Source organism: Camarhynchus parvulus, chromosome 8, assembly GCF_901933205.1.
Source record: "Camarhynchus parvulus chromosome 8, STF_HiC, whole genome shotgun sequence".
Taxonomy (NCBI): domain Eukaryota; kingdom Metazoa; phylum Chordata; class Aves; order Passeriformes; family Thraupidae; genus Camarhynchus; species Camarhynchus parvulus.
Window position 1 is genome coordinate 27,145,165 of NC_044578.1, and position 26,430 is coordinate 27,171,594.

The 26,430-nt window shown below is 42.8% G+C and overlaps 1 protein-coding gene across 2 annotated transcripts; it reads left to right on the forward strand.

Annotated features, from left to right (window-relative positions):
• SOAT1 (sterol O-acyltransferase 1) lies at nt 1-26,430 on the forward strand. Of its 2 annotated transcripts, none has more exons than XM_030953765.1 (16): nt 1-69; nt 2,518-2,651; nt 9,979-10,037; nt 13,624-13,772; nt 13,873-13,932; nt 14,250-14,357; nt 16,043-16,325; nt 17,434-17,512; nt 18,203-18,284; nt 18,939-18,984; nt 20,072-20,201; nt 20,604-20,701; nt 21,176-21,274; nt 21,767-21,902; nt 22,802-22,947; nt 23,736-26,430. In XM_030953765.1, exons 2-16 carry the CDS (start codon nt 2,528-2,530, stop codon nt 23,790-23,792), a joined length of 1,656 nt encoding a protein of 551 aa, XP_030809625.1. In that variant the 5' UTR covers nt 1-69; nt 2,518-2,527; the 3' UTR covers nt 23,793-26,430. The 2 variants fall into 2 exon arrangements, with proteins under 2 accessions (XP_030809625.1, XP_030809626.1); XM_030953766.1 differs by having other exon boundaries at nt 23-69; nt 2,522-2,651.

Sequence of the window (26,430 nt, forward strand, 5' to 3'; positions counted from 1 at the left end):
GGAGGAGCGGGCGGGCGCGGGGACGAGCGGAGCGGCGGAGGAGGTGGCAGCGGCTCGGCCGCCCCTGAGGTGACGCTCCGCGGGTTGGCGGCCGTCCCGACCGGGGTACCGGCCACGGGACCGTGTCCCCGCCGTCCCGCCCCGCCCCCGGGGAAAGCGGCTCCCGCAGCCGCTCGGGGCTGGGGCTCGGCGGAGGCGTGTGGGGAGGTAGCGGGGCAGGGGCTGGCTCGGAGCCTCGGCAGCGCTTTGGGCAGCTCCCAGCGGTGTCCTCAGGCTAAAAACCCTTTTCCTGCCGGGTGTCGTGCGCGTTGCGGATGAGCTGTGGAGTGACCTTACTTTGGTTTGTGGAGTGACCTTAACTTTGTTTTGGTCGCTGTCCGGTTAGCTCTGCAGGGACCAAGCGTCCGGGTCTGCGGGATGGGGCTATGCCCGAGGGCCAGGAGTTCACGAAGGAAAACTTTAGAGAGGTGAAACTCTTTGGGATAAGGTTGTTATCTAGTGTGATTGGTATTGGAGGCAGGGGCTTGGAATTAGGTGATCTTGACGGTCCCTTCCAGCCTAAACCGCTGCATGGTTCTTAGCTGTTCCTCACTGAGCCTTTTGAAATGCAAAGATGAACTGTAAAGTGTTGCTTTTCTCCCAAGGCATCTTCTGATTAATTATCAGTTTGTCCAAAGGGAAGGCGGAGAAGCTCAAGGTCTCTGAGCCCTTTGCGAGTACCGTAAATCAGATGCCAGTGAAATCAGGGAGTTTCTGCTAGGAAATCTGTTAATGGGTTTGTAGCTCTACAAACTTCATCTGCAGTTGTGGATGTCCTCGGAGTGGGGTGAAAGGAGTGTTTACTATTGTGAGGAGCGATTTCCTCTTGTGAGGGGGGTGGTGAACATCTTGGAGTTATCCTGGCATTCTGTCATAAATGTTTCGGTTCTAGTGGAGCTGGGCGGGAAGGGCTGATGCCCTCTTTAGGCTCTGATGTGCTGATAATTGCTTAGGTACTGTAATGCTGCGCCTCTGTTCATATGGGAACTGGACTAGGAAAATGTTTGTTTTCATAGGTTTCCCCTAGCAGGCTTCGTGTTTCGGTGTGAAAAAGACTGTGCTGTGATGACTTAGCCTATCTGAACTGTTAACTCTATAAGTTAATTGTTTTGAAGTTCATGCCGCCCATGACTTTTCCTTTCCCCCCACCCTGAGACTGGTTATTTCTAACTCCTGTTAAGCTTTCAGTTAGATACTGTAACTACTCTGCACCGGTGAGGAAGGAATGTCTTCCTAAGCTCTTGAAGAACGAGCTGAAAAGTGTCCTGAGACAGGAGTTAAACTTCTGGTCCTGTGTTTGAGCTGGAAAACTCACCCAATTATTGATTTGCTGTTTGGTGGTGGCTGGTGTTTCTCCCCTGTATGCTGTGTAGCCTGAAAGGAGAACAGGAGTCTCTCCTACTGGAGGGACAAACACAGGAAGTTGAGTTCTGAAAAGCTCTGGTCATAGTTTTATTTCCCTTTTGCAGACGTGCCTGCCTCCTTATTCTGAGCTAATCCATCCTGAATTTGTTTTTTCACCAGTTCCTGAGTTTTCCTGGCCTGTCTGTAACAGCTCATATGTGCTGGTGCACGTATGCGGTTCACTAGCAGCTAAACACATCTGCTGCAGACTTTGTGCCAAGAAGAAAAAATATATCAAGCTTGAAAATGTGGTTACATACAGGCCTGTGAGGTTTTCTGGAAAAAATCTGCAAATTGTCCCTGGTTGTAGCTACACTGCCAAGAGGTTCTTGAGATGAATTTTATCGAGTGTTCTGGGATAGCAGTTTGTGACCAAATTAGAGTCTCCTTGTCCACTTCTCATTAGCTGGAAATTCTGTTTTCAACCTGCATGTGGTGCTTCAGGTGTTCCCTGCTGGCAGCTCTGTCCCCAGTAGTGACCTTTGTCATTGGAACTGGTGTAGTTCAAACCTGATTCTCTTCCTGTTTTTCCTTGGTTTGCAACCCAACCATTGTCTGGCCAAGCAGAACAGAATGATCCATTGAGGAAGCTGCTCCTGCAGCAGCAGCTGAGAACTTGACAAGGAAGGGGCTTGGCTCAGCTCAAATATTGCTGGTGATTCCACAAAGTAAACCTGCCACAGCTCATGGGAGACAAGTCTTGATGTCTACCTGGCAGTCAGAAAGAATTGCAAGGGCTTTTTGTCATTTTAAAGATTTTGCAAAAGCTTAAGTTATTTTAAGTAGTTATAAAATCTGTAGGGAAAAGAGGGTGGTGTGGGGAGATGTTTTGAGATGGTAGTAGGAACAAGTTTGGTAGGGGAATTTACTTGGTTACTTTGTTCCTGTACTGCTTGTGGTAAGGGAAAGAAAGTGTGATCAGCAGTAAATGACTAATTCAAGTGTGTGCTGAATTTTCTCTATCCTTACTCTGAATTCACAATGAAGGGAAGAAAGTCCAACTTTATGTAAATATATTATTGAACAATAAATGAGATTTTTGTCATTAATTATTTCTCTCCTTTTCTGATCTAGCTAGGTAACCATGGCAGGTGATGATTGTGTAAGGAAGCGCCAGGCTGGCTCCACTGCAACCTCCAAGACCCCTGGGAATGAAGAAACAGAGAGGAGACCTGAGAGTGAGAGGTCCTTTCAAAACTCAAGCAACGGTGAGACTCAGTGGCTCAGCACTGGTTGCATCTCTGGCATGTGGTTTCCTTTAAGATGCCCTTTTCACTCATGGCTGTGCCTCTTTGCTTCTGTTTTTCTGTCTCTGGGAGGGCTGAAGGTGGAGCTCCCTGTGTCCCAGCTGCACCTCTTCAGCAGGTGTGGGTTGTTTGGGGTGCTGTCCTGCAGAGCTTTCCCTCAGGAGCTGTGCACTGCAGTGCTTGCAGGGATCTAAAACAGTGATTACCTGTCACAGGAGGAAGAGATTCATTAGTGCTGTCAATGGTGCAAATGCCTCCTGGCAACACTTTTGAGTAATCCTGGTAAATGCTGGTTTTGGGACTTCATCTCACTTCCTTTACAACTTTTAAGTATGCGACTCCTCAAGATGGAAGAAAATGGTCTTTAACACACCAGGCTAAGGTGCTGTGTCCACCTGACAGACAGGTGGAAGTAGGATGTACAGAGAATGATGCTCTGGGATTCTCTTCGTGTCAGGACAGCTCCCTTTTATTCAGACTAAATCTTGGCTACCAGAAAACTGAACAATGCACAGTTGTGTCTGTCCATTTGTTTTGTGGTCACCTTAGAAGTTATGTGGCTTAAAGTTGCCTTTGTGGAAGGATCAGTGCTGCCATGCCCTGTGCATTGGGTTGCAGGGACAGTTGTGTGGCACTATGAGTGGTTTTGCCTGTGACCCTCTGTAATTCCTGGTTTATGCTGTACCACATTCCAGCCCATGATAAGGAGGTTAGAGATGAAACTGCAGCTTGTTTCCTTTCTCTTCGTGAGATAGATTAAGCAGAAAGCTAAAGTAGGTTATCACAATGTGCCATGTGAGTACAAGATCCAAAATCCTGGTGCCAGTGACTCAAGGAGATAATTCTCACTGATGTGCTTCTGGATCTCATCACAATTTTAATAGTACTTCTTTCAACTGAAATGGAAGTTGGGGCATGTTTAAGTTGAGGACAAGTGAGATTTCTTATCAAAAATAAAATGCATTGGAGAGAAAGCCGTCCTACAAACTGCTTGGAGAACTGTGATTTTAAGATTTTGGTGGCTCATAATTTTAATTGGATCAAATGAGACTGTATTAGAAAATTGCAGGGAGTTGGTGTCTACTGGAATCCAGTGATGCTGAGCTTGGGAGCAGAGTTCTACCACTTTAACCTTTTCATGTGTGGAAACTCCTTAATTGTAATAAATGAAGGGTAAGTAATAAATAGAGCAGTGATAATTAGAACTTGATGGGTGGGTGTGTCTGTCTTTACAGGCCGTTCATTTTAACACCTCTGAGATGTGACAAAACCTCTCTGCAGGCGAGATACTGTGAGTGTGTAGCAAACAAACATCTCAGGGTAGATCTCTTGAAAGTGTCCATGTGCCTGGTGGGTTGGCTTGGAACAGTGCAGTGTGGTTTAAATCCCACACAAACTGCACTGAAGGACAGCAGGGAGGAATCCTGGTTAGTCAAGACTTGAGTGCATCTTACCTGCCAAGGTTGCTGCCAGTTGAGCAGAGGTGTCACAAAGTGTTTCTTAGCTCAGTGTTGGTGACAACAGGAATAACACAGGGAGGCAGGAGGAATGAATCTGATACCTTGAGGCATGGGAGAAAGATGCATCCCTCTGGTCAGGAATTCCTCTGCACAGGGGAGTTAAATCAGCAGCTCTGTGACCCAAAGGTTGAAGGTTTATAAACTGAAGTGTTCCTGAGTTGCAGACAGTGGCCTCTTCAGATACTGCAGGGTGCCTGTGTAACTAGGTAGGACTTTCATGGCTGAGGTGGGAAAATTTCTCAGAAGATGCAGGCATAGATGTTTTTTCTTTCTTTTGTCCTGGCCATTCTCTCCTGAATAGCTGTTTCTAAGGCATTAGTGCTGATGTGCACAAAGGCAGTGTGAGGCTAATGGTCTGCTGTCTGGCAACAGCTTTTTTGTATTGTAACAACTTAATGCTGGGTCTTGTGAGGAATTTTAGACAATATGCATGTTTGGTGCAGTCAGGGGATTCTAGCCAGGCCAAGAACGTACAGAAGTGAATATTGTAGCATGTTTGTGGCAGTTATTGCCATAGAAAAATTAAACCTTTAACGTGATTACCCACCCTTGATCCTCTCTGGTTATAGCAAACACAATCTGCTTCCTACAGTAAGAGTGGAGGTGTCAAGGGCCAGCTGACTTGTTTCCAGAAGTCTACAGAAACTTTTGGGCCCTTAATCCTTTCTTTATTAAAACTCAAATCCTTTGACTGATCTGAAATTGCTTAGAGGAATAATTTTAATACCTGTATTGACTTTAGAGCTACAGTAGGTCTGACTCTTCTTTTTGTACAGTTGAGGTTTTTTTTTTTTTTCTTGGTTCTGCAGTGCTTTTGAAGACTGTCTTATTGTTTGGGTTCTAAGATTCAAATAGTTTTTACTTAAGTATGCCAAATTTTATAGAAGTGTGGAAATACTCATAACTTGGAGATTGCCAGAAGATTTCTTCTGTGCCTTGATTTGTTTCTATCTTGTAGTTATTCAGCCTGCAATTTCACTTTGACAGAGTAGCTGAACTTCAGTCTTATACATCATTTCTCTTCCTTGAATTAGCTCCAGAGTTGTAATTAAACAACTAATTTGGTCCTGGCTTAGAGTCAGCAGATGATCTAGGTGGCAATAATCCCCTGTCAAAAGCCAGGCTTCCTTAGTAAGATTAGTCTTATAGGTTTTCAGCAGGAGATACATAAAGAAATAGAAAACTGCTCTGCCTAATGGGATATTGGTATCAGACTGTATCAGTCACCTGGAATGAGCATAACAGAAACTGCATGGACAGATCTTAAAAGGCTAAAGAGGACATGGATCATAAGTGTGCACATGAGTGCCTCTGAAATGCTCAGATAGTGTGTTCAGAGCAGTAAAAAGGTGGGTTTGAGTCTGTTCTTGTTTGTCCAGATATCAGACAAGGACTGGAAGTGTCTCTGGAGGCTGATCTGCAAACAAGCTGTGTGGCATATCTGTTTGGTGTGAGTAAGCCTGACTGGTAATGCTGATCTTAGAAAGGGGCTGTTATCTTCCAGTGAGAGGTTACTATCGATCATCCCTGGTGCAAAAGTTCATGGTGATGCACAAACTGTGTGCCTACAGAGGGCTGGAGGAGGAGAGAGCTCTCCAAGGGGGAGCAATTTGGAAAGATTTAGCCTTTGCTGTATGACTCACAGCAATGAGTGTTCAGTGTTTCAACAGGCTTCTTCTTGTGGATTCAGCTGCTTGAATTGAGTATCTGGGATGTGTTTCTGAGAGATAGGTCAAAAAGCTGTTTTGTCTAGGTGGATTCTGGTAGTTCTAGGGGCTGTCATGTTTAGGAACCTGTGGTTTGGGTAAAGAATGAGCAGTTTCTTGTGAAGAGCCTGTGGACATGGTAGCATAGTATAGAGAATGCTGGTTTTCCTTCCTGCTAGTGAAGAGCCTCTTTGGGTTCCATGTCCCTGCAGAACTGAATTTTTAAGCTAAATGATTGCCCAGCAGTGCAGTGACCTATGGCCTGTGAATTCTTTAAACACATCTTCTGAGTCTACTCATAACTTGCCTCTAATTGCTGAGTGGCCAAATAAATTACCATAAGTAAGAATAAGGGCTCATTAGCTCAAATTATTAATGTGTGTTGTATTGTAGCAATATGGAACTCCTCCCCTCTTTACAGTAGCCCTGCACTAGATTGGCTTTAATATTGCTTTGCTTCTGATAACATCTTCAGTGTTTTTGGAGAGGGAGCCTTTAAATCCAGGTGACTGACAGTAATGAAATCCTTCTGCCTGTGTTGCTTTAACCTCTTGAATGGGAAGTTGTCTTATCAAGAAATGACAAAGCTGGTTTTTTTGGATCCCAAGCTGCAGCCCCAACATCATGTGAGTGATTCTCTGCTCTACCCATTTCAAATGTCACTTATCTGTAAAATGTGCAAGAGTGGGTTGAAAAAGGGACAACAGGATCCTTTAGAAGAGGTACTTTGTCAATCTTGTGAAATTTTAGTTGCTCAACTTCTCAACAATTAAGAAGCTTTCTCAATCTTCGGGTGATTTTTTTATTGGCTAGGTTTTCAAAGAGAAACAAAGCTTACAATTAAATTGTTCTGTGATTTTTTCTTCTGACTTTGGAACCTGCTTGGAATTTGGTCTGTACAGAGGAGTCACATTCTAAAAGGATCAAGCTCAAGACCAGTGGACCTCTAAAGATCTTGTTAATGTCCTTGCTGATGGGAAGGGAACCCAAGGCCATTAAATAAAAAATTTCTCCCTGTGAACAAAGCTCTTCCAAAGCAAGCCCTGCTTAAGCCTCCTCTGAAATTGGCCACTATTTCATACCAGTCTTCAAGACAACTTTCTCATGACTTTAAATATATTTTCTGTCTTCTTAAGGCACATCTCAACTTCTTTTAAATGCAAATATGTGCTTCCTTGTATAGTGCAGCCTTGTGTCCATTTTTCTATAATGCTATTGCAATCCCAAAGTGATACAGAGGGATCCAGGCTTCATTTGCAGGGTCAAAGGAAAGTGAAGATTTGGGCTTCTCAGCAGTGCACATTTCCTTTTAGACTCCAAATCATGTGATGAATCTCTTCTCCAGTGACCTGACAGAACATAAGTGGTGTCTTGTGCAAGGGAAGTTGAGTGATTAAAGATGATGTGCTTTTTCTCTGGTATCTGCCTTGTGACACAGCTGGGTTTATGGGGTGATGCAATACAGCAGAATGGGTTGGTTTGGGGTGAGTTTTCTTCTACAGAAGATTTTGTGTTGAGAAAGATAAGCTCACAGGTGAGTTTACTTTGTCATATGAGTTGCTTAGAGTGAAGCCATGGAGATCTTGATTTTAAAACCTATTCAAAGATTTTGTGTTTCTAATCTTTTCTGGGCATGCACACTAGTATGTGGGCAGCTAAAGTGACAGGAGGACACTTTAAATTCCAATTTAGCAATTATAGCATCAGCAGGTCAGAGATTGTCCTCATTTCTTGTACAACCATTAAAGCTGGACATTTGGTATATGTAAAGGTATACCCAGTTTTAAGGCCTTGTAGTCTACAAGGGTGTTTTATTTCCAAAGTGAGCCGTGCCTGGGTAGTTTTTAGTGACTGAGGCTTCAAAGGCAAGATCTGACAGGAAATATATGGTCAAAGAACTGGTTATTTTATTTTTAGCTTATCTTTAAAAGGAGATAATGCAATTCCTTTACTCCCATGTGTCCTGTTCTCTTTGGCTGTTGTTGGGGGCTTCAAGCAAACTTGATATCATCTTGAAGATTGGCAGCTGGGTAAGGGACACAAATTCTTAGGTTTTTTGAAGGGAAAGGTTAGTTGTTCTTTGAGCTCAGCAGCTCTGTCCTGCTTTCCATCAAGTCAGCTGAAGGTGGTTCTTCCCATAGTACTAATAGGAGTGGGCCAGGAATACAATTGTGGAGTGGCACAGTGAGGGAGTAGAGTCCCTGAGAACATCTGAAGGGGTTACAGTTCTGCTGCTTATGGAACAATTTATTTTTTTTTGGTATGTTGGGGGAGAACCTATTTGAGACCAGCAAAAAAGTGCATGAGGTGAGTGGGTCACTGGTATCTTACATTCTTCTCAAATTGTTTTCCAAACTGCTGTTCTGCAAATGTAACAGCACAATAAGCTTAAATGCTGAGGTGTTTTATTGTTTTTTATTTTTGTCTTGGAGGTGAGATGCTTAGCAACCAGGAGTTCTATTTTTGTAAAAATGGATCTTGGATGCAGCCAAAATCAACGGTGTTAAGCAGTTTCCTTGTTTGTTGTTACATTCAAAAGCTGCTAAGTGATAGGCAGTTGTTGCTGGTCTGTCCTTAAATCTACAGCTTGTGTAGCAGATAGGAAAAAACAAAATTCCTGCAGACAGACCAAAAGTCAAAATTGATCAGTGGGAAGGGGAATTAATGCTAACAACTGATCATAGCTGCACTGAAGATAAAGTTTCTTCTGTTGTTATACTGTTTTCCAGTACTGGAATTGGAGTCACCTCTCAAGCAGGCCTACCTAAAATACTTAAAGCCAATTGCTCAAACAGGCTGACTGAGGCTCCTGAGCAGCACAGAAGCATTTCCTGCTCTGAAAACGAAACTGCTTTGTGTGTAGAGGCTCTGCTCATACAAGGAGGCCACGTTATGCACTGTGATAGTGCTCTCACTCTGTTTTCTTGTCTCACAGCAGCACAACTTTGGCACCTCTACAGCAAATCTGTTAGCTCATGCTGCTCTGGAATCTTATTAGGGAATCACTTCAGTGCCTTCTTTTTCTAAAAGTGGTAATGTTGTCTTAGAAACCAAACATGCAAGTTGTAATGCTGGCTGTGTGTCGGTGTGTAAGGTGGTGCTGCAGCTATAAATGCCAAAGGATAAGAACAAGGCAAGGTTTGCTGCTATCTTTTCACTCTGCCTGGTATTTTAGGGGGATGGATGCTGCTGCTTCAATCTTGATTTTCCTTCATGTGCAGGACTCTGTTTTAAGTAACTTTATCTTCTGTGTTGTTGTTATTGGAGAAGTGAAACACCCGCTGGTGCTTGTCCTAAAACACAACTAGTCTGAAATGTCTGACCTGTGGGTGTTGTTCCTCTTGATGTCACAGAAGCATCTCAGATGTGTAGTTTTTAATGTGAAAGAAAGGTGGCATTTGAGGCTTTACCTATTGGCCAATGGTGTTAGTAATGACAGAAGTCAGATGATATTGATGGCATGTTAAACCTGACTGAACCTATGTTTACTTAGAGTCAAACATATTAAGGAGTACAATCACACTGGTATCTAGCACTTCTCCTGGGGGATAAAAGGAGTGGGAATAGCCAGGTTTGAACACAGAATAACTGTCCAACTTGCCATTCAGCCTGTCTCAGAGCTGATCATGGTATTTTACTAATAGCTGTGGCTGACTGCCTTGTCTGTTGGCAATGTAGAGGCCTCCAGACAAACTCAGCTTATGTCTGCTTAAGATAAAGCCCTGATAAAAAATCAGCACACTTGGAAATGACCTTCTAAGGGTCATTCTGATTGCTGCTTCAAGGCTGAATACGTTTAGGGACCTTGGGAATATTTGCAGAGTTGTTGATGAAAAACAAAATCCAGCATGTTTTCAGCTGTTGACTGCCTTACAGTGCTGTGATCCTGAAATATGTGGTTGCAGTTTATGAACTTCCTGCAGCTTTGATTTGAGTTTAGTGGGACCCTATTAGAAGTCAGAAATGCTGTTGAAAAATTGGTGTCTGAACTACTGTATGCTGTGTTTTTTGTGTTTTCAGACATGCAACAAAAAATATTGAATATTTTTTTTCCTTCCTTAGGCTGGGTTGATGTGGACCACGTGATAACGAGGAAAATGCAGCTCATAGCAGAAGCTGAGGTAAACACAATACTTGCTTGTGGTGGGGAGCAGGACAATTGACCCTGGAAGTCTTTTGGAGAGTCACTAGCCCTGGAACACAAATAGCCCTATTCAGTCCTAGATTGAGTGCAATGACTTTTCCCCAGCCCTCTTTCCCTGTCCCACTTAGCACCAGAGGGGTGATCTTAGGTAATGGGGTTCTGTCTTACTTGACCCCAATAGGTTGAAGTCCAAAGATAAGAATGAACTTTGAAACCTGTAAATAAAATGAAAATTGCCTTACCACTAACTTTTGGCAGTGTGATGATTAGCCAGCCTGCTTGCATATTGAGCCTTTAAAATGCTCTGTGTCCTGCTATCCATTGAATAAAGGGCAGCATGGAGCCTGCAGCCCACAGCTTCTGCTGCCCTGGCTGTGGAGATGACCTTCCTGAGCTTTGGTCTCATTCTTTTTGTCAGTGAACAATATCCTCATAGAAAATAGCACTGGGTGTTTCTGGCACCATCTGCATCTGTGTGGGCTGCCTTTGTCTTAGGTTATATTAAGGTGATTTATGCCCAAATTAAATGAAATTGGCTAGCAATGAACTGCACCCTCCTTGTTAACCATTGTTTTGTGGCACCCGTGTTCTTCAGGGCAAATTGCCCTGCACTCTTGCATAATTTTATTGCAGAAAATTCTGTGGTAAATCTGAAGTAATCTAATTGTGCCAGCTTGACATGAATAGTAGGGAGTGGGTACTTACAAGACAGAGAAAAATACCTTGCACCTTTGAGATATTTTCCTGTTTCACTTTTTTTTTCCTTTTTCTCCCTGCCTTTATAGGTGGTGTGTCATTTATAACAGGTATAACTAAGGTGTATTTAAATAGTCTTCTGCAAAAGGTGTGCTGCTTTTTTTCCTGAAACTCCTTAAATTCAGCCCTTTAGAGGGGTAGTCAGCTCAGAATTTTATTTTGGATGTGGTCTTAGCCTGTTTATCCTTACTGAGAACAGGAGATCAAGCCTGGTAACTTCTCTGCAGACAGAAGAGTCGTTGCTAATCACTGTGTTGGCAGTGGGTGTTTGCAGGGGAAGGCTTTCACTGTAAAGCACAAGTAGCTTTGGAAGTTCCAGGGAGTGCTAGCTGGTTGCAAGGGGACAACTTGACCTTGGATTTCTTTCTTCAGGAGTGTCTCTTGTTCCTTTTTTATTTTTTCTGGTTACCAGCTTTGAGACACGATACATAGAAAGTTTTCTTACCCACAAAGAGAATCCTAAAAAACCAGTGGTGTTTTAATTGCTGAAAATTCTCCCAAAACACAGGGACTTCAGATTTTAAGCTTTGAGTTATGCAGGTTTATTTCAGGTGTATCAAGGCTGAGGAAAAAAAAAAAAAAAAACACCCTACTGCAAAATACCTGAGAATTCCTGGAGTGCTGGGCCCTTTTGTTGTGGGAGCCACTGAACAGAGGCTTGGATTTCTGTGATAGGTATCTAAATTCTAGGCAGATGCTTGTCTTGTGTAAAGCCTGGTCAAGGTATAAATGGGATTTGTAGAAGCTGAGCTGGGAGTTACTCATGCATAGGAGGTCTTCAAGCATCTGCAGTCTAAAAGTCCAGTCCTTTATTCATTCTAAAAGGAGCTGAGAATGGTGTGTTCTTCACTAGGTCAGGGCTGGCAGGTGTCAGTGACAAAATTTACTAAATCTGTTAGAATGAGTAAAGTTCTGGGGGACTGTTGCAACTTTATAAGCAAAGGGCTACTTCCCTCAACTTTCTGACTTGCCATCAATTTTTATTATTGGCCAGTTTCTGCTTTTAATGGCATAGCATTCTTTCAAGGGGTTTTGGTTTGTAATTACAGTTAGTTACACTTACTGTAGGGTCTGTACTCTGGTTTTCTATTTTATTTAATCTATTAAGAACTCATGCCCTGCTCTCCCAATCCTAACACATGCACAGGCTGGTATCAGCCCTGGAGGGCTGTGTTAGGAGGAGAGAATCTCAGCAGAGTGCCAACCAAAGGGAAGAGGTGCTTTAAGGAAATATCATCTGCTAAAGCTTCACTTGAGGAGAGATTAGGCTAAAAAGGGGGAGACACTATTAAAAAATATATCTATTTTGATGGGAATTAATAGTGCTTTGTTTAGCATGGAAACTTGAGCCCTCCAAGAGAACTAGGAATTTCTGTTTGACTTTTTTGTAGGGATATGTGCTGCATGTGTGCTGTAAAATTAGGTACCAGAGAGCACCAGTGTCTTCTGTTACAGGTTATATTCACAAGTACTCAGTATTTGTTTCTGTTTTTTCTCCTGTTTTTCAAGGAACAAGTTCATATCTCTTGCAGAGACAATCCTCTGCCTCCCAGGAAAGCAATATCTAAAAGTAGGCAGACCCTAAGAATTTTGTTAAGCACTGGGGAAGCTTATTTAGTCTATTCTGGAAGCTGCCAAATAGGAGAAAAATGTTTTTAAAGTTAAATATTAATCTGCTCCTTCTCCTACTGCAGCTTTTGTTTCAAGAGATCTCTCTGGATCTGACCACTATAAAAGGAGAAGAATATAAAATTCTGATCTATTGTGACTTCAGGGTCTTCTGCTTGTATGTGCTCTCACTTAGGTTGTCTTGTATTTTCTGCCAGAGAGTTAAACTTACTTGGCTGTTGTCACATTAAATAGGAGCATTTTGTAAGAATACATCATCTGTTCATGTATTTTGTAGGATCATGGAATAGTTTGGGTTGGAAAGGACCTTAAAGATTATCCTGTTCCACCCCCTGCCATGGGCTGGGACAGCTTCCACTACCCCAGATTGCTCCAAGCCCCATCCAGCCTTGCTTTGGGCACTTCCAGGGATCCAGGGGCAGCCACAGCTTCTCTGGGCACCCTGTGCCAGGGCCTCCCCACCCTCACAGGGAAGAATTTTTTCCTAATATCTATTTTTTTTTTCTTTTCAACCTTCAAGATGAGAAAGTAGATAGGAGTTGGGAATTCTGATCTGGGAAACGTATGTGATTCTTGAGCAGCTGATCAGTAGGAAAAGCAGATGAAATGATGATATGTAATTATCACGTAGGAAGACTTGCACCTTGAATCTGGAGGCAAACATGAAAAATCCCTGGCAAAGGATGGTCAGACAAACATGGCTAGTAAACACTTGCATTAAAAAACCAAAACATAATGTGCAATTAGATTTTAAATAATTTCTTGAAACTTGCCTTTTGCCTGTGCTGAAGATGATGGCTGGCAGAGTGTTCAGGAGCTCAGAGTTGGCTCTCAGCTCTGCTTCATCACTTGGCTCCATTACATTTAGTGTTTGAGGACTAAACATTAAGGAACTAAATTCTCAGAACTCTGGTAAGTCTTCTAAAAGGCCAGAGCAATTCTGTGTTGATTCTGATGGAGGAGATGAATGTTATTCAAAGTCCTCTGGCCTGAGGTGTGTGAACAGGCCAGGATAAGCCCCAGTCTTATCCAAATAGGCTCCCACTGTCAGTACATGGTACAGAATTGTTTTCTTGATGCCTTGCTCTGTCCTGCTCCAGGATAAAAAGGAATATAAATATTTTATGAAAATGTATCCAGCAAGTTAACACCTTGCTGCTGTGTTTTTACTCTGTCAGCAACTGAAGCCAGCTTTCATGAAGGAGGTGGACAGTCACTTCACAGAGTTTGTGAACAGCTTGGTGGCAAAATCAGCACTCCTGGATTCCTCATCTCCAGCCTCCCTTTTCCCAGCTTCCTGTGCAGAGAAGGAACTGCACAAAGCCAAGTAAGTTCCTTTTAAGCTGTTGCTATAACAAGGTTATGTTTTCTGGAAGCTTTATTTCCTTTTTTGGCTCAAACGTCAAACAAATATTCTTTGCTTGCAGGAATTCGAGAGCCCCTCCAGAACATGGGAAAATCTTTACTGCCAGGAGGTCCCTCTTGGAGTGAGTAACTTAACTTCATCAAAGTAATTTCATCAAATTCACTGAAAATACCCTTGATAGCAAACTAATGAGCCTTTGCTTTGAGGTACTTTACCTGCCACCACCCACAGTCTTATGTTCAAATCCATGGGGATTAATCTGTTCAAGCTTCTCTCTTCCTAAAATATCTGTACTACATCTTGCAAATATAAACCTTAATTACAGCCATCTCAGTACCACTGGGATCATGGCTAATTATCCTTTGTCTGAGGATAAGCTGAGGAAGTGTCTGTGTCTGTGGCACCCCAGCTGTACCTTAACTCTGGTGTCTCCCTTAGTGAGCTGTTTGAAGTGAGTCACATCAGGACAATCTACCACATGTTCATCGCCCTTCTCATCGTCTTCATCCTCAGTACACTTCTAGTAGACTTCATTGATGAAGGAAGGTAAGAATGCCTTGGAAAGACAGGGGTAAGGGCTGGGAATAGCTCTTCCAGAGTGCCAGATGCACATGAAACTGCAGAATGGTGCAGAAAGAAGGGGGAGTCCTTCTTAGGGTGCTGGTGGAAGTGTGGGTTTCAAGTTGACATACTTAGAATATGTGCTGGAATTCCTGTTGAGAGGGTATGACTATTTCAAATTGGAAATTTGGATATTAGGAAAACACTGCTAACTGATGTGTTACGTGAGATTTCTGGCCACACAGTTCAGCCTAACGTGCTTAGTTCATCACGAGGCTGGCAAAAGGGAATGTGGAATGCTTTGGCTGAGTATCTTTAATGAGACAGCAGCTTTCAGCTACTTGTGTTGCTTGAAGAAGGACTCTGCTTAGAAAAACTTTAAATACTTCAGCAGTCCTTCCTCTGTTTAAAAATGACAGTTCTGGAACATTGTACTTGTACTCAAATAAAAATAGAACTTTGTTTTTCCTGGGGAAAAATCTCAAGGATGTTGGCAGAGCCTCTGCTAAGATAGTGCTTTGCAGATAGCCAGTTGTGAATAAGATTGTGAAAGACTCCTTTCCTCAGTTGTTGCTTAAATAGTATTTTGGCAAGCTGTATCTCATGTACACAAGTAGGATTACATGTTTATCTTGCTGATTATCTGCTCTTCAGTGTACAAAACCAGAGCTGTATCTTGATTATACTAATTGTCCCTTTAGTCTAAGAACAGGCTTGTGTGCTACTGAATGTTGTTTAGCTGCTCCTTACTAGTGTATGGACATTGGGGGACAATGGGTATTTACCTTAAAATCAACTAGGGCTGGATACCCTTACTACTTTAAAAATAATATCTGTGGTCTTAGCTAGATCTGATAATTTGGATCCAGTTTGCAACTGAGCCTCCACCTGAGAAGGAATAACTTTTGTTGGTGTATTTTGTTCTGTCATCTTCTCTGGTCTTAGTTTAGAAGAGCTTATTGTTGGAGTAAGCTCTGATGAGTGTGAGAGGCAGTAAAGTTGATCAACCTCTTGTTTATGTCCTTATGTTCTAAGCTTGATTAATGGACTAAAGCACCTGGTGCACACCAGTTGGTCTTATTTGGACTGACCTTCTAATGACCCTGAGCCTTTTGGATAACTTCTAAACTGAATCTGTGTGGAATGCCCACAGAAAAGGATTAAACTAGCTTTGAGTGCTGGATGTTAAAATACCCCATGCCTATAGAGGCAGGGGAAAAGCCTCTTTAGGCTTAAACCCCTGGGAAGAGCTGAGTTTCAGTGCAGTGGTGATAATGTCCTGGGAGTGTTCCCCAAAAGCTCTCGTGGACCCTTGTGCGGCAGTGGATTGTTCAGTCACGTGCTTGTTCTTGGGAGGGATGAGCTTGAGCCTGCTCTTAAAGCACATGCTGATCTTAGAGATGTGCTTAAGCCCTGTGGGATTTGAAGGTAAGCTGTGCCTGCCAGCACTGATGGCATCAGTCCTTCTCTTCATTTCTGGGGTACTTGAGGGTGGCCACTTGAAGCTGCCACAGACAGCCCTGAGCTGAAATTGCCACGGTCGCTTCTATCCAGACTGTCAAACAGTTAGGATCTGGAAGCTTTGTGTTTTGTGGCTGCTTAGTGGAGTAGAAGTATTTCTAATCAAAGAATGGATGCTCAAAAATTGTATCTTTCCTTGTGCCTTCTAGGCTGGTCCTTGGATTTGATCTCCTGGTCTTTGTTTTTGGAAAGTTCCCAGTTGTCTTCTGTACTTGGCTGTGCATGTTCAGTGCCACAGTAGTTGTTCCATACAACCTTTTTGTGTGGTGGGCCCAAGGCTATTCCAGTTCCTCCCATCGTGCAATCCACTCTTTCTTCTATGGGATGCTGTTCACACTCTTCCAAATAGCTGGGCTTGGGTTTGGACCAACCTATGTTGCTGTAGCCTATGCCCTGCCTCCAGCTTCCCGCTTCATTGTAATCCTGGAACAGGTAAGTCCCTACCCTGCATCCTGTGGATCCTAGGATACATTGAACTGCATTTTATTTTCAATGTGGAAAGGGTCCTTTTTCCTAAAGAAGACAAATGTTTTTTTAATTAATTAAATCAAGCCAAGGCTGTGGATGCAGCATCTCTGAGACTTGAGGACAGTTACATGCAGCAAATCTAATAAGAAAGAGTAGAGAATAAACTTCATTTTGACCTGGAAACCACTTGTGGATTTTTACCCAGTATTTAAGATTTAACTGTGAGTTTTACTAAAATTCCATTTGTTTCTGCTTGTCTTATGGATACTTAAGTGCTTAAAACCAATTTTAAGAATGTGTTGTGCCATAGTCCACAAGGAAGCTGTAATGTTCCTCTTTAAAAAACAAAACCCAAAAAAGCAAGTACATGGTCAAGAAGTGGTTCCTGTTGGCATTTCTGTTCTCAAGAAGCAAGTATCTTGTCTCTGTAATCAGGACTTGTTTGGAAGTGGGTTTTTTTTGTGGAGGGGAACAAAAAGTGCAAGAGTGGAGATCTGGTCAGTCCATCAGGTTAAAACAAGGTTGGTCAGGGATAAGTTTTAAGAATTAACTTTGGACTGGCCCTACTTTTGGTTCTTCAGTATTAAAACAAATTTAAAAGAAAAACCTGCTTGACAGCTGTGGACTGTTTATGTGGGGCACCACCTTATACCCAGGTAGTGATAATTGCTGTTCAACACATGTAACTTCAAGGACACACCTTGTCTCTGAAACATCCTGGCCTGCTGAAATGGAGAGGGGTTTCCCTTCAATTTGAAGTTAATGTTAACTGAGTAGTGACTTGCTGGTGTTATTCAGAGTCCTTGTGTATGTGGTGGTCCTGCAAGTGTAGATGAGACGTGTTTTGACTCTCCTGAGCCATAGTTGCTGCTGCACGTTTCCCCTTGCAGAGTTTGGAATTCATGTCAGTTAAACAGGCTTGTGGGTGGAGGAAGCAGCCCTTTGCTTGTAAAAGGGCTAAATGGGAAAGAAACCAAGATGCTGAAGGTGTTGTTGTAAAATGCTTGACCCCGTCTTCACTGGAAGGTTGTGAAAATGAGAGCACTGAGCTGCTCTTCTCTTGGCCTTTCAGGTTCGTCTTGTTATGAAGGCTCATTCCTTCATCCGGGAGAACGTACCCAGAGTCCTGTCCTCAGTGAAGGACAAGTCTGGTGAGTAACTTGCCCTGCTCCATTTTATATAGCCAGCTCTAGCTTTCCTTCCATTGCTTTGAGCTGCTCTCATGAGCTGGAGAGGTGGGATTTGAATTGGTGACTTTGGATGGGGAGGTCGAAGGTTTTGCATCATAATTTCAGCCTGAACTTTTTCATTTGTTTTCAGTTATATTAGACAACGAGCTACACTGTTATTCAGGTCTTATTCCTCTGTGGATCTTAAATCTTTGTTCTCCAGGATTCCCTATTTCTGCTTTTAGGAGTAAAAGGTGTCTAGGTGCTGCCTGCAGACCTCTAGCTCAGTGCTCTGGTTGAAATGACAGCAATCATAGAACAAAAGGTCTTTTAAGCAAGGCATGCTAGAGCTGCTTGGACTGAACCCACGTGTTGATAGGACAGGAAATGTGATACCAAGGTGTCAGCAGATAGTTTGGTTACCCTCACTTGCTAACTGTCCTTCATGCACACCATCTGAAAGGTCGACTTTGTTTTATTCTCTGCAAATCCCATACTTACAGTTCCAGAGTGAGGCTTTTGAGGTGAGAAGGGTTCTGTTTTTTGAAAGGTTTCTGAGGTGAGAAGGGTTCTGTTTATTGAAAGGTTTCTGAGGTGAGAAGGGTTCTGTTTTTTGAAAAGGTTCTGTTTGTAAAAAGATTTTTTTTGTTTTTTATTTCCCCCTCTTTCCAGGCACAGTACATATTCCCAGAATTTCTCAATACCTGTACTTCCTTTTTGCTCCCACCCTCATCTACAGAGACAACTATCCCAGGTAATGTGAGCAACAGAACACTAAAGCAGTCTGAAAACTGAAGCCAACACTAAGCACCCCTGGGTGTGATCAGTTTATGAGTTGGAGCTTTCAGAAAGATGTGGTTAAGCTGGCAAGGGCAGGACTTGCTCATGGAGTTCTGCTTTTATTTCTTTGGGAAACTCACTTGAAGTTGAGCTAATTAACAACTTGTTACAGGTTATGTAGTGATAGACAGTTCCTGCAATAGGAACCTGTGTGTTTTGTGTGGTGCTAATAAGCAGCCCTGTCTCTGAGTTTGAGGCTGAAGCCTTTATGAGTGGGAACTCCCAGACTCTTCTGTACATTGCTGGGTGGCACTTTGGCTGTGTGAAGTCAGCAGTCCTTCACACAACTGTCTGCAGATTCCCACCTCCTACAGAACTGTACAGTGCTGCCCTCCAGATTCTTTCCCATTTATGGAATTGCTGGAGTTCTGCTGTAGTTGAAAGTGAGGAACCAGCAATTTGGGCAGACAACCCTTGGACATCAGGAGATTAAAAATTCTGGAACTCAGAAGCCATTTTTTTTTCAGAGAATATGTCAGTAAAATTGTAAAAACTTTCAAGTAATTGAAGGGAGGGGTTTGCTGCTTTGAGATCCTATTTAGCTGTGATATCCTGTTCTTTTTCCTAGGAATCCCACGATAAGATGGGGCTATGTAGCTACCAAATTTGCACAGGTGAGTGGTGCAGCTTTCTGCAGAATACTCTTTTGGAGATCATCTAAAATGTGTTGTCCAACAGCTCTCTTTGGCATTAAATCACTCTTCTTGGCCTGCCCTTACCAATAAAGAATACTTCTCAGTGACTAACAAACTCTGATCTTGCTGCACTAATGGTTGTGCCAAAGAAAGAAAAAAAAAATCAAAATCTTTACTTAAACAAGCTTCCAGATTAAAAAAACTGTGTGTGTAGAGCAATACACATGCCCTCTTTCTTCACCCCGATTGTAGTGCAGGGGCACAGCTTCTTCTCTGCAGTTATTCAAAGCAATTTTGAAATAATGAGACCTGGAGTCCAAATCCCCAGTGCTTATTTGAGTTCCAAGATTGACTGATTCTTCACATTTGTGGCCATGAGCTCCAGTAGCTTCTTGTGGATGTGTTTCCAAGTAATGGATTTGTGTGACTGAAACTTTTGCTGTCACACAATGCATTTATGGTTTTAAAAGCAAAACCATTAAGAAAAAAAGGCAGCATGAACAGGCCTTTGGCTGCTTATGTTGGACAAAGAGGAGGACAGAGCACACACCTGACTTGGCAAGTATTTCAACAGTGATTGGCATTTTGACCTCAACATCCACAACATCAGTTCATGAGTCAGAGAAAAGCCTGAGGTGCTTTGGCGTGTAAATGTCAACTTTGGAATAAAATAAAAATAAGCTTTAATATTAGATTTAACTTCAGTAAGTATTTTTCAGTTATTTCTGCCCTTACCCTTGATCTGCATCCAAGGTATTTTCCTCACTTTGAGGGTGACATGGATTTTTTGTGTCAAAACATGTGAGTTGATAGGACTGGGAAAAACTGACAGCTGCTGTAGTAGAAAAGAGAAGTTGATTTTGCTGCTGGCTGTTCAGTGTACTCTAGGGATTGCTGTGGCTTTCTTTCTGCCTGGATCCTTGGGGAGGTTTATTGGCAGCAATGTAAAATAAAGTATTGTGGCTTGTGTTGGCAGCTGCCGTTCTTTCCTAGAGCTGGCAAGTGGTGATGTGTTAATTGTGTGTTCCTGTTATGAAGTCAGGTTTTTGGGGTATTTTTGTTCCAGGTGCTTGGCTCACTTTTCTATGCCTACTACATCTTTGTGAGACTCTGCATTCCTCAGTTTCGCAACAGTAGTCAGGAAACCTTCAACCTTCGAGGGCTGGTCCTCTGTATCTTCAACTCCATCCTGCCAGGTAAGGCCCAGATCCACGAGTGACTCTCATATTTGTGGAAGGGAGAAGTGCTTCATTTGAGATGCATTCATGACAGGCAGAGATCAACAAAGGGGATCTTGTGGGCAGACTGCACCATTAAGGGGTAAAACTTCAAAATCAGTAATACAAAATAAAAGCTGGGTTTGAATTTAACTGTCTTCAAATCAAGCTGCAGGCTCTGGGGTAGCCTTGCTGTTGCCCTCTGGGGAGAGCAGGGCCGGGTGTGGTGAGAAACTGAAATATTGTTGTGCTACCTGTACAAAAGATTAGAGCCCATCTGTGTTAGTGCATATAAAGAACAATTTTTGGCTGTGTTAGGTGCTCTTGCTTGTGGCTGAGAGCAAACATTGCCAAACTGGTGTGGCTGTCCCTTGTTTCCAGGTGTCCTGATTCTCTTCCTGGTGTTCTTTGCGTTCCTTCACTGTTGGCTCAACGCGTTTGCCGAGATGCTGCGCTTTGCAGACCGGATGTTCTACAAGGTGAGAAGCAAGAGCTGCAGTTTATAAAGCTTCTGAAAGCCATTGTCATAATGGAAAAAAGAGGGGAAACTGAAGATTGTTTTACCAAATAAAGCAACCATGGGATTTTGCTTGGTTTATGCTGTTAAGGCTTAAGTTTGTAGCTGTGCTGTAGAACAGATTTGGTTTCTGTTGGCAGTCTGAGTTGCTTTAAGGTGAAACACCCTGTGCACAAACAGAAGCAGCCACCAGACCTACCCAATAGCTCCATTAGCCCTCTTTTTGTTCTATTATCACATCAGCCACTGCAGTTTGGGATAAAACCAGGCCTTGATACTCCAAGTAGAATGTTGGAAGCGTGATGGAAAGCTTGGTCAAATTGTTATGTTAGCTTGGTATTATTTTGTTTAATGGTTTTCAATTTGATATCCTAGAAAAGCTCTCTAGAATGTTTTATAGTTAATTAGATTTACAGTCTTTCCATTGTGCTTTCAGGACTGGTGGAATTCCACATCTTACGCAAACTACTACAGAACCTGGAACGTGGTGGTACATGACTGGCTCTATTACTATGCCTACAGGGACTTCCTTTGGGTGAGTAAAAGCTGATGTATTCTTTTGTTAATTAAACATTCAACTACTGGGCAAAACGATACATTTGTCAAGATGCAGAAGCATAAAAATGTTTAGCAGCATAAAAATGTTTCATGTCAGCTGTTGTGAGGAGCTACTGTGCTTTTAGAGAGATCCATTGCTCATTTCCAAGTGCTTAATGCGTGCAAAACATGGGGCTGAGATGTAGCAATGCAGAGACTGCCTGAGCAGTCAGAACTCATGTTGCACTGTTTCCCTGAGCTGTGGTAGGTATTTAATGAGTGGGCTCAGCACAAGTGCTAATGCAGAAATGTACCTGAAGAGAAACACCTAAAGCCCAAGGTGCTCTGCAAGGCACTTGGCATTTCACACGTGCCTCTTGGCTGGAGGAGAACCTTCTTAGCTCAGGGAAGAAAATTCACTGTGTTGCAACAACCAAACAAAAACCACAGCAGAGTAGCTCCTAATACTTGACATTCTTGTCTCTCCCAGTTTTTTGGGAAGAAGTTCAGAGCAGCAGCCATGCTGTCTGTCTTCACCGTGTCAGCTGCTGTGCACGAGTATGTCCTCAGCATCTGCTTTGGCTTCTTCTATCCAGTTCTCTTCTGCCTGTTTTCATGCTTTGGAGGTAAGCTTCAAGGAAGAGAGTGTGGGAGTGGCTGTGGGGTTTGTGGCTTTTTTTAGAGAAGCATGCTTTGTGCTTTTGATAATGATGCCAGCTGTTCCCTCAGCACTAACACACAGTATTGTTGCCCAAGGGTTGCAGTTGTGAGTCCAAGCTTTGTGAATGGATTTTTGCAGCTCAGGAGATACACACCTACATACACACAGAGGATTTGGAAGCTTGGGGCTTAGATGATCAAGGTCTTGGTGATGAGGAAGAGGGATCTATGTTATACACTGCTGTTCCTGTGACACTGCACAGAGTTTAACAGCACTGCTTCCTCTTTGCCAAGCTGTAGTTGAATCACTGTGTGTCAGCAGCTTGTCTTCCTCTATTCACAGTATAAAGAAACTATTAGTTCACTACTGCAGTGAGGAAGAGTGTGGGAAATGGATTTATGATGGCATGAATTATAATATCTGTATTGTCTCACCCTTCTTGTGAGACTGAAAATAGAATAAAAGTTTTTAAAACACCTCTGTTACCCCATCTCTGGGTCAGAAAAGAGTATAATCTAACAGAAGAGCCCATTTAGAAGTCAGAGCTCCTGGATTTCTTTTTGTGTTTTAGAGGGATCTAATAAACTCTAGGTCACCCCTGCCATGCCTTGGTGACCTGTGTAACACAAATAATGTTGATTCCCCAGAGGCACACAGCTTGTTGGTAAAGTTATTGGAAGTAAATGTGAGAATCAGCTCAGAGTATTTGCTCTAATGCCAAGCATAATCAGATTTTCATGCAGTATCCTTGTTGCTCCAGAGATGAAATGAAAGGAGGGGAAGATCCAGTAAAATCAGTTGATCTTTGATTCTTGAACCTTGAGTTTGTTTCTGAATAATTCTTCTCATTCCTCCCCTTTTAAGTTGTCTTCAACTTCACCCTGAATGACCGTCGGAAAGGGCCCTTCTGGAATGTGATCATGTGGACTTCCCTCTTCCTGGGCCAAGGTGTCATCATCTGCCTCTACAGCCAGGAGTGGTACGCCCGCCAGTACTGCCCCACGGAAAATGTGAGTGCCTGCCCCTTCTGGGGATAACCAGCTCTGGGAGTGGCTGTCCTGTCTTGCTGTGCAAGAAGAGTGGAAGTTAAAGGGCATGAGCCTTTCTGGTAGTGTGCTACATCCATTCTTTAGGAGTTATTTAGCCTAGAGGCTGCCTAACAGAAGTGTGTTCAGTAATGCTCCTTCTGTGCTTGGTAGGATTTCACTGCTTGAAACTGAGGGTGGTGCTACCCCATTTCTGAGGATATGCTAGACCTCATTTAGGCTGTAGCAATGGAACTGCAGCACTTGGCTAGTGAAGTCAGGAGAAACTTGTGTAGAAGACCCACAAAAACCGTGCCTGTTGTGCCGCTCCCAGGCTAGAGTGGGTGGGGGTGAGAAGTGGTTACCTGTAGATAGCTTGGGGTTTAGGTGGTGTTTTCTCTAACTCATTTTCTTGGTACCAGATTCTGTTCTAGACAGAACTTCTTGCTGTTCCAACTGATTTCAGTTTTAACCAAAGGTATCCTTTGGCAGCCTCTATTTTAAGTTTGATTCTCCTCAATTAAGAGTTTGCCATCATTAATTACTTGGCTTCTTGATACAGCAGGCTACTAGGCACAGTGTTTGCCTGATGTAACAGAACTTGTGGCTGCACTTACACTTCCAGGCACCTGCTTAGTGAAGGCAAGAACAGGGTTGTAGAGTGCAGAAATGTGGTTTGATCTTTCCTGTTAGAGAAGTTGAATTTCAGCAGCTTTTACCACAGCTGGTGCTGTTGGCTTGTGACTAATTTACTGCCTCTCCATGTTTTGCAGCCCACATTCCTGGACTATTTAAAGCCACGCTCGTGGTCCTGTCATGTGAAGATGTGAAAATGGGGTGCTCAGGCCATGACATCACAGAAAAACAGAGGTGTCCTCCAAGTATTTGGACCAATGATCTAACTTACTACAGACTTTTTCTAAGGGAAGTTGGGCCTCCTCATTATTGGGGAGAAACTGTAATTTTTTTAAACATTGCTGGAGCAAACCAGTTGACCTGGATTGCAACAGACTTCAAAGGCAGCATCTATAACATGCTGTCCCACTTTGAGCCATTTCCATGCCAGTAAAACATTGAGCTGAAGGTGGAGTCTACTGGAATCCTACTCATCCAGGGATCCCCCCAAGTTGCTGCTTTTCTGGACAAGAGGCAAGCTAGTCAGATTTGCTGGTAGCTCATTGTTGGTATCCGTCCATCTTTCTTAGCCATCATTTGCAATTTTTTTTCTCCTTTTTGGTAATGGGATGTCTACAAAACTTCTGTTCTTCATGATCCTGCCTGCCACTGTGACGTGGACAAGTGGCAGAGCATCAGGGTGTTTGCCTCCTTGCTCTGAAGATGGCCAAAGTTTTCCTGGCTGGCTTCAAACTGCATCCTGTGTATGCCAACAGATATAAAATGGGCAGAGGAAGAGGGATTGTCACCATGCTGAGTCAGGTTCAGAAGTAGGGCATGGTGTATGCAGTCTTTATATGACTTTTTACACCAAAAATTTGTTTCTCTGTATTCATTTAGTTCCCAGCTGCCTTACAGCATTTTTGTTCTCTGAAGGCCCTTGTGACTTGAGGAGTACTTTTTCTTCTTGCTCTTCCTTTCTACTATTCTTGGTAATCAGTTCTTTTGACATGATTAACTTGTAAAAGAGCTTTTGCTTTAATTTGGCAGGTGCTTTAAGGTACACAGGTTCTTAAGGGTTTCTTTACTAAAAAAAAACTTGAAATAATATGACCAAACTGTAAGAAAATGGGATTCACTTTACAGGTACAGAGCATGATCTTGTTTGAAATGGCTGTGTACAGTTCAGTGTGCCAGCACACCTTGCCCATGTGTATTGGAGAAGTTTTTAATGCTGCTGGGGAAAGAGCATTGGCCCAGAGCTGCTTTGTCACCTGCCTGTGTCTGCCCTGACATCAGAGGGGGCTTCAGGTGGAGATCAGCCTCCTGGGTACTGCCCTCTTGGTGAAGAGGTAGGACATCCTCCCACCCACACCAATAAAGGCAGGGGCCCTGTGTGAGTGTGGTGTTTCCATAGCAGTGAATCAGTCAGAGTTCCTTCAGCTCCCTTGTTCTGTCAGTGCTAAACAGAACAGGGAACTTGCAGAGTGTCTGGATACAGATCACTCCAGTTTTACTGGAACTGTAGGTCCCATTAGTGGAGACAGGGTCACCTGATGGACATACTTTAACTGTGGTGAAAAGGGCCACCTGATAGAGATACCAGAACTTTGGTGACAAATATGTAAGAATTACTCAAATGTTGTCAGAAACTGCCAATGGAGAACAGCATATCCTTACTACCTACAGACCTGGATATTTCATACCAGCAGTATTAGGACCATTGGTGGACTTGTCTCCCAAGCCACTTCATACTCTCCTTTGGGTTTCTGCTTTCACTAACCTCAGTCAGAAGTGATTTCATGAAAGCTGGGGAATACTTCAACTCCTCCAAGTCTTCAGTAAGAAGGAATCATGCTCTTGAGAAAGGACATTGTACCAGGTCAAATTTGCCAAATACTGTTTCTGTGTGAGGTTCTCCTCTGACAACATTTCCTGCTAAAAATTGTTTGATGAAACTGTTGAAGTAATTTCAGAGGAACTATATGCTCAAATTTGGCAGTATTAATATATAAAATCCTGAGAATTAAATTGATTACTTTATCATCATTTAGATTGAGTAATCTGAAATCTTTCACCATACCTTTTGTGGGAGGAGAGAATACAAGTTCTGGAGCAACTAAGCTTCCTTATTGAAAAAACAATCAAAAATACAAAAAACACCTTTTGGCCAAACAACTTTGTCACCTGTACAGGATGACAAAGTACAGGATGAGATTCAGTCCAATTCTTTTTTGTTTGGTGCTCAAAACACTTACAGAGGTAACTGCACTCAGAGAGCGTGGGATGGATTAGAGACTTGGTTTGCTATTGTGAAACCCATGGCAGGTCTTGATACAGTTTCAGTGTTTTCAAAAAGAGACCAAAGGATGGCACTTTGTGCCCTGTTTTGGTGTTTCCCTCACACCTGGCACTGTTGTGTGCCCAGAAGGAATATCAGCATTTACTGTGTCAGCATCATCACTGTTTGAAGCCTGAGAGCTTGACCAGAAAGGGATGCTCAGCTGTTGGAACTAGTCTTAGTTTTTGACAAGTTGAGGTTTTCAGCCTTGTAGATCAAGGCATCTGGCAACTGTGCTGTCAGGGCATTAACAATTTGGATTACTTTCAGTTTTGTGGGGTTTTTTAATTGCTTTTGAACGTGGGCTTATTTTCATTTTTCTCAAGAGTGCTGGAGGGGAAATACTTAGTCTTTTGCACGTTGCTTATTTAATTAAAAGTCAATTACACCACTTTGAGTTAGACTGCAAGTGCCAGAGCACTTGACCAAAACAGTGCAATGTTCTGGTCAGTGGTGAGGATGTGAAGGTTCCCAACCTGCCCTTTACAAGCTCTTAATATAATGTAATATAA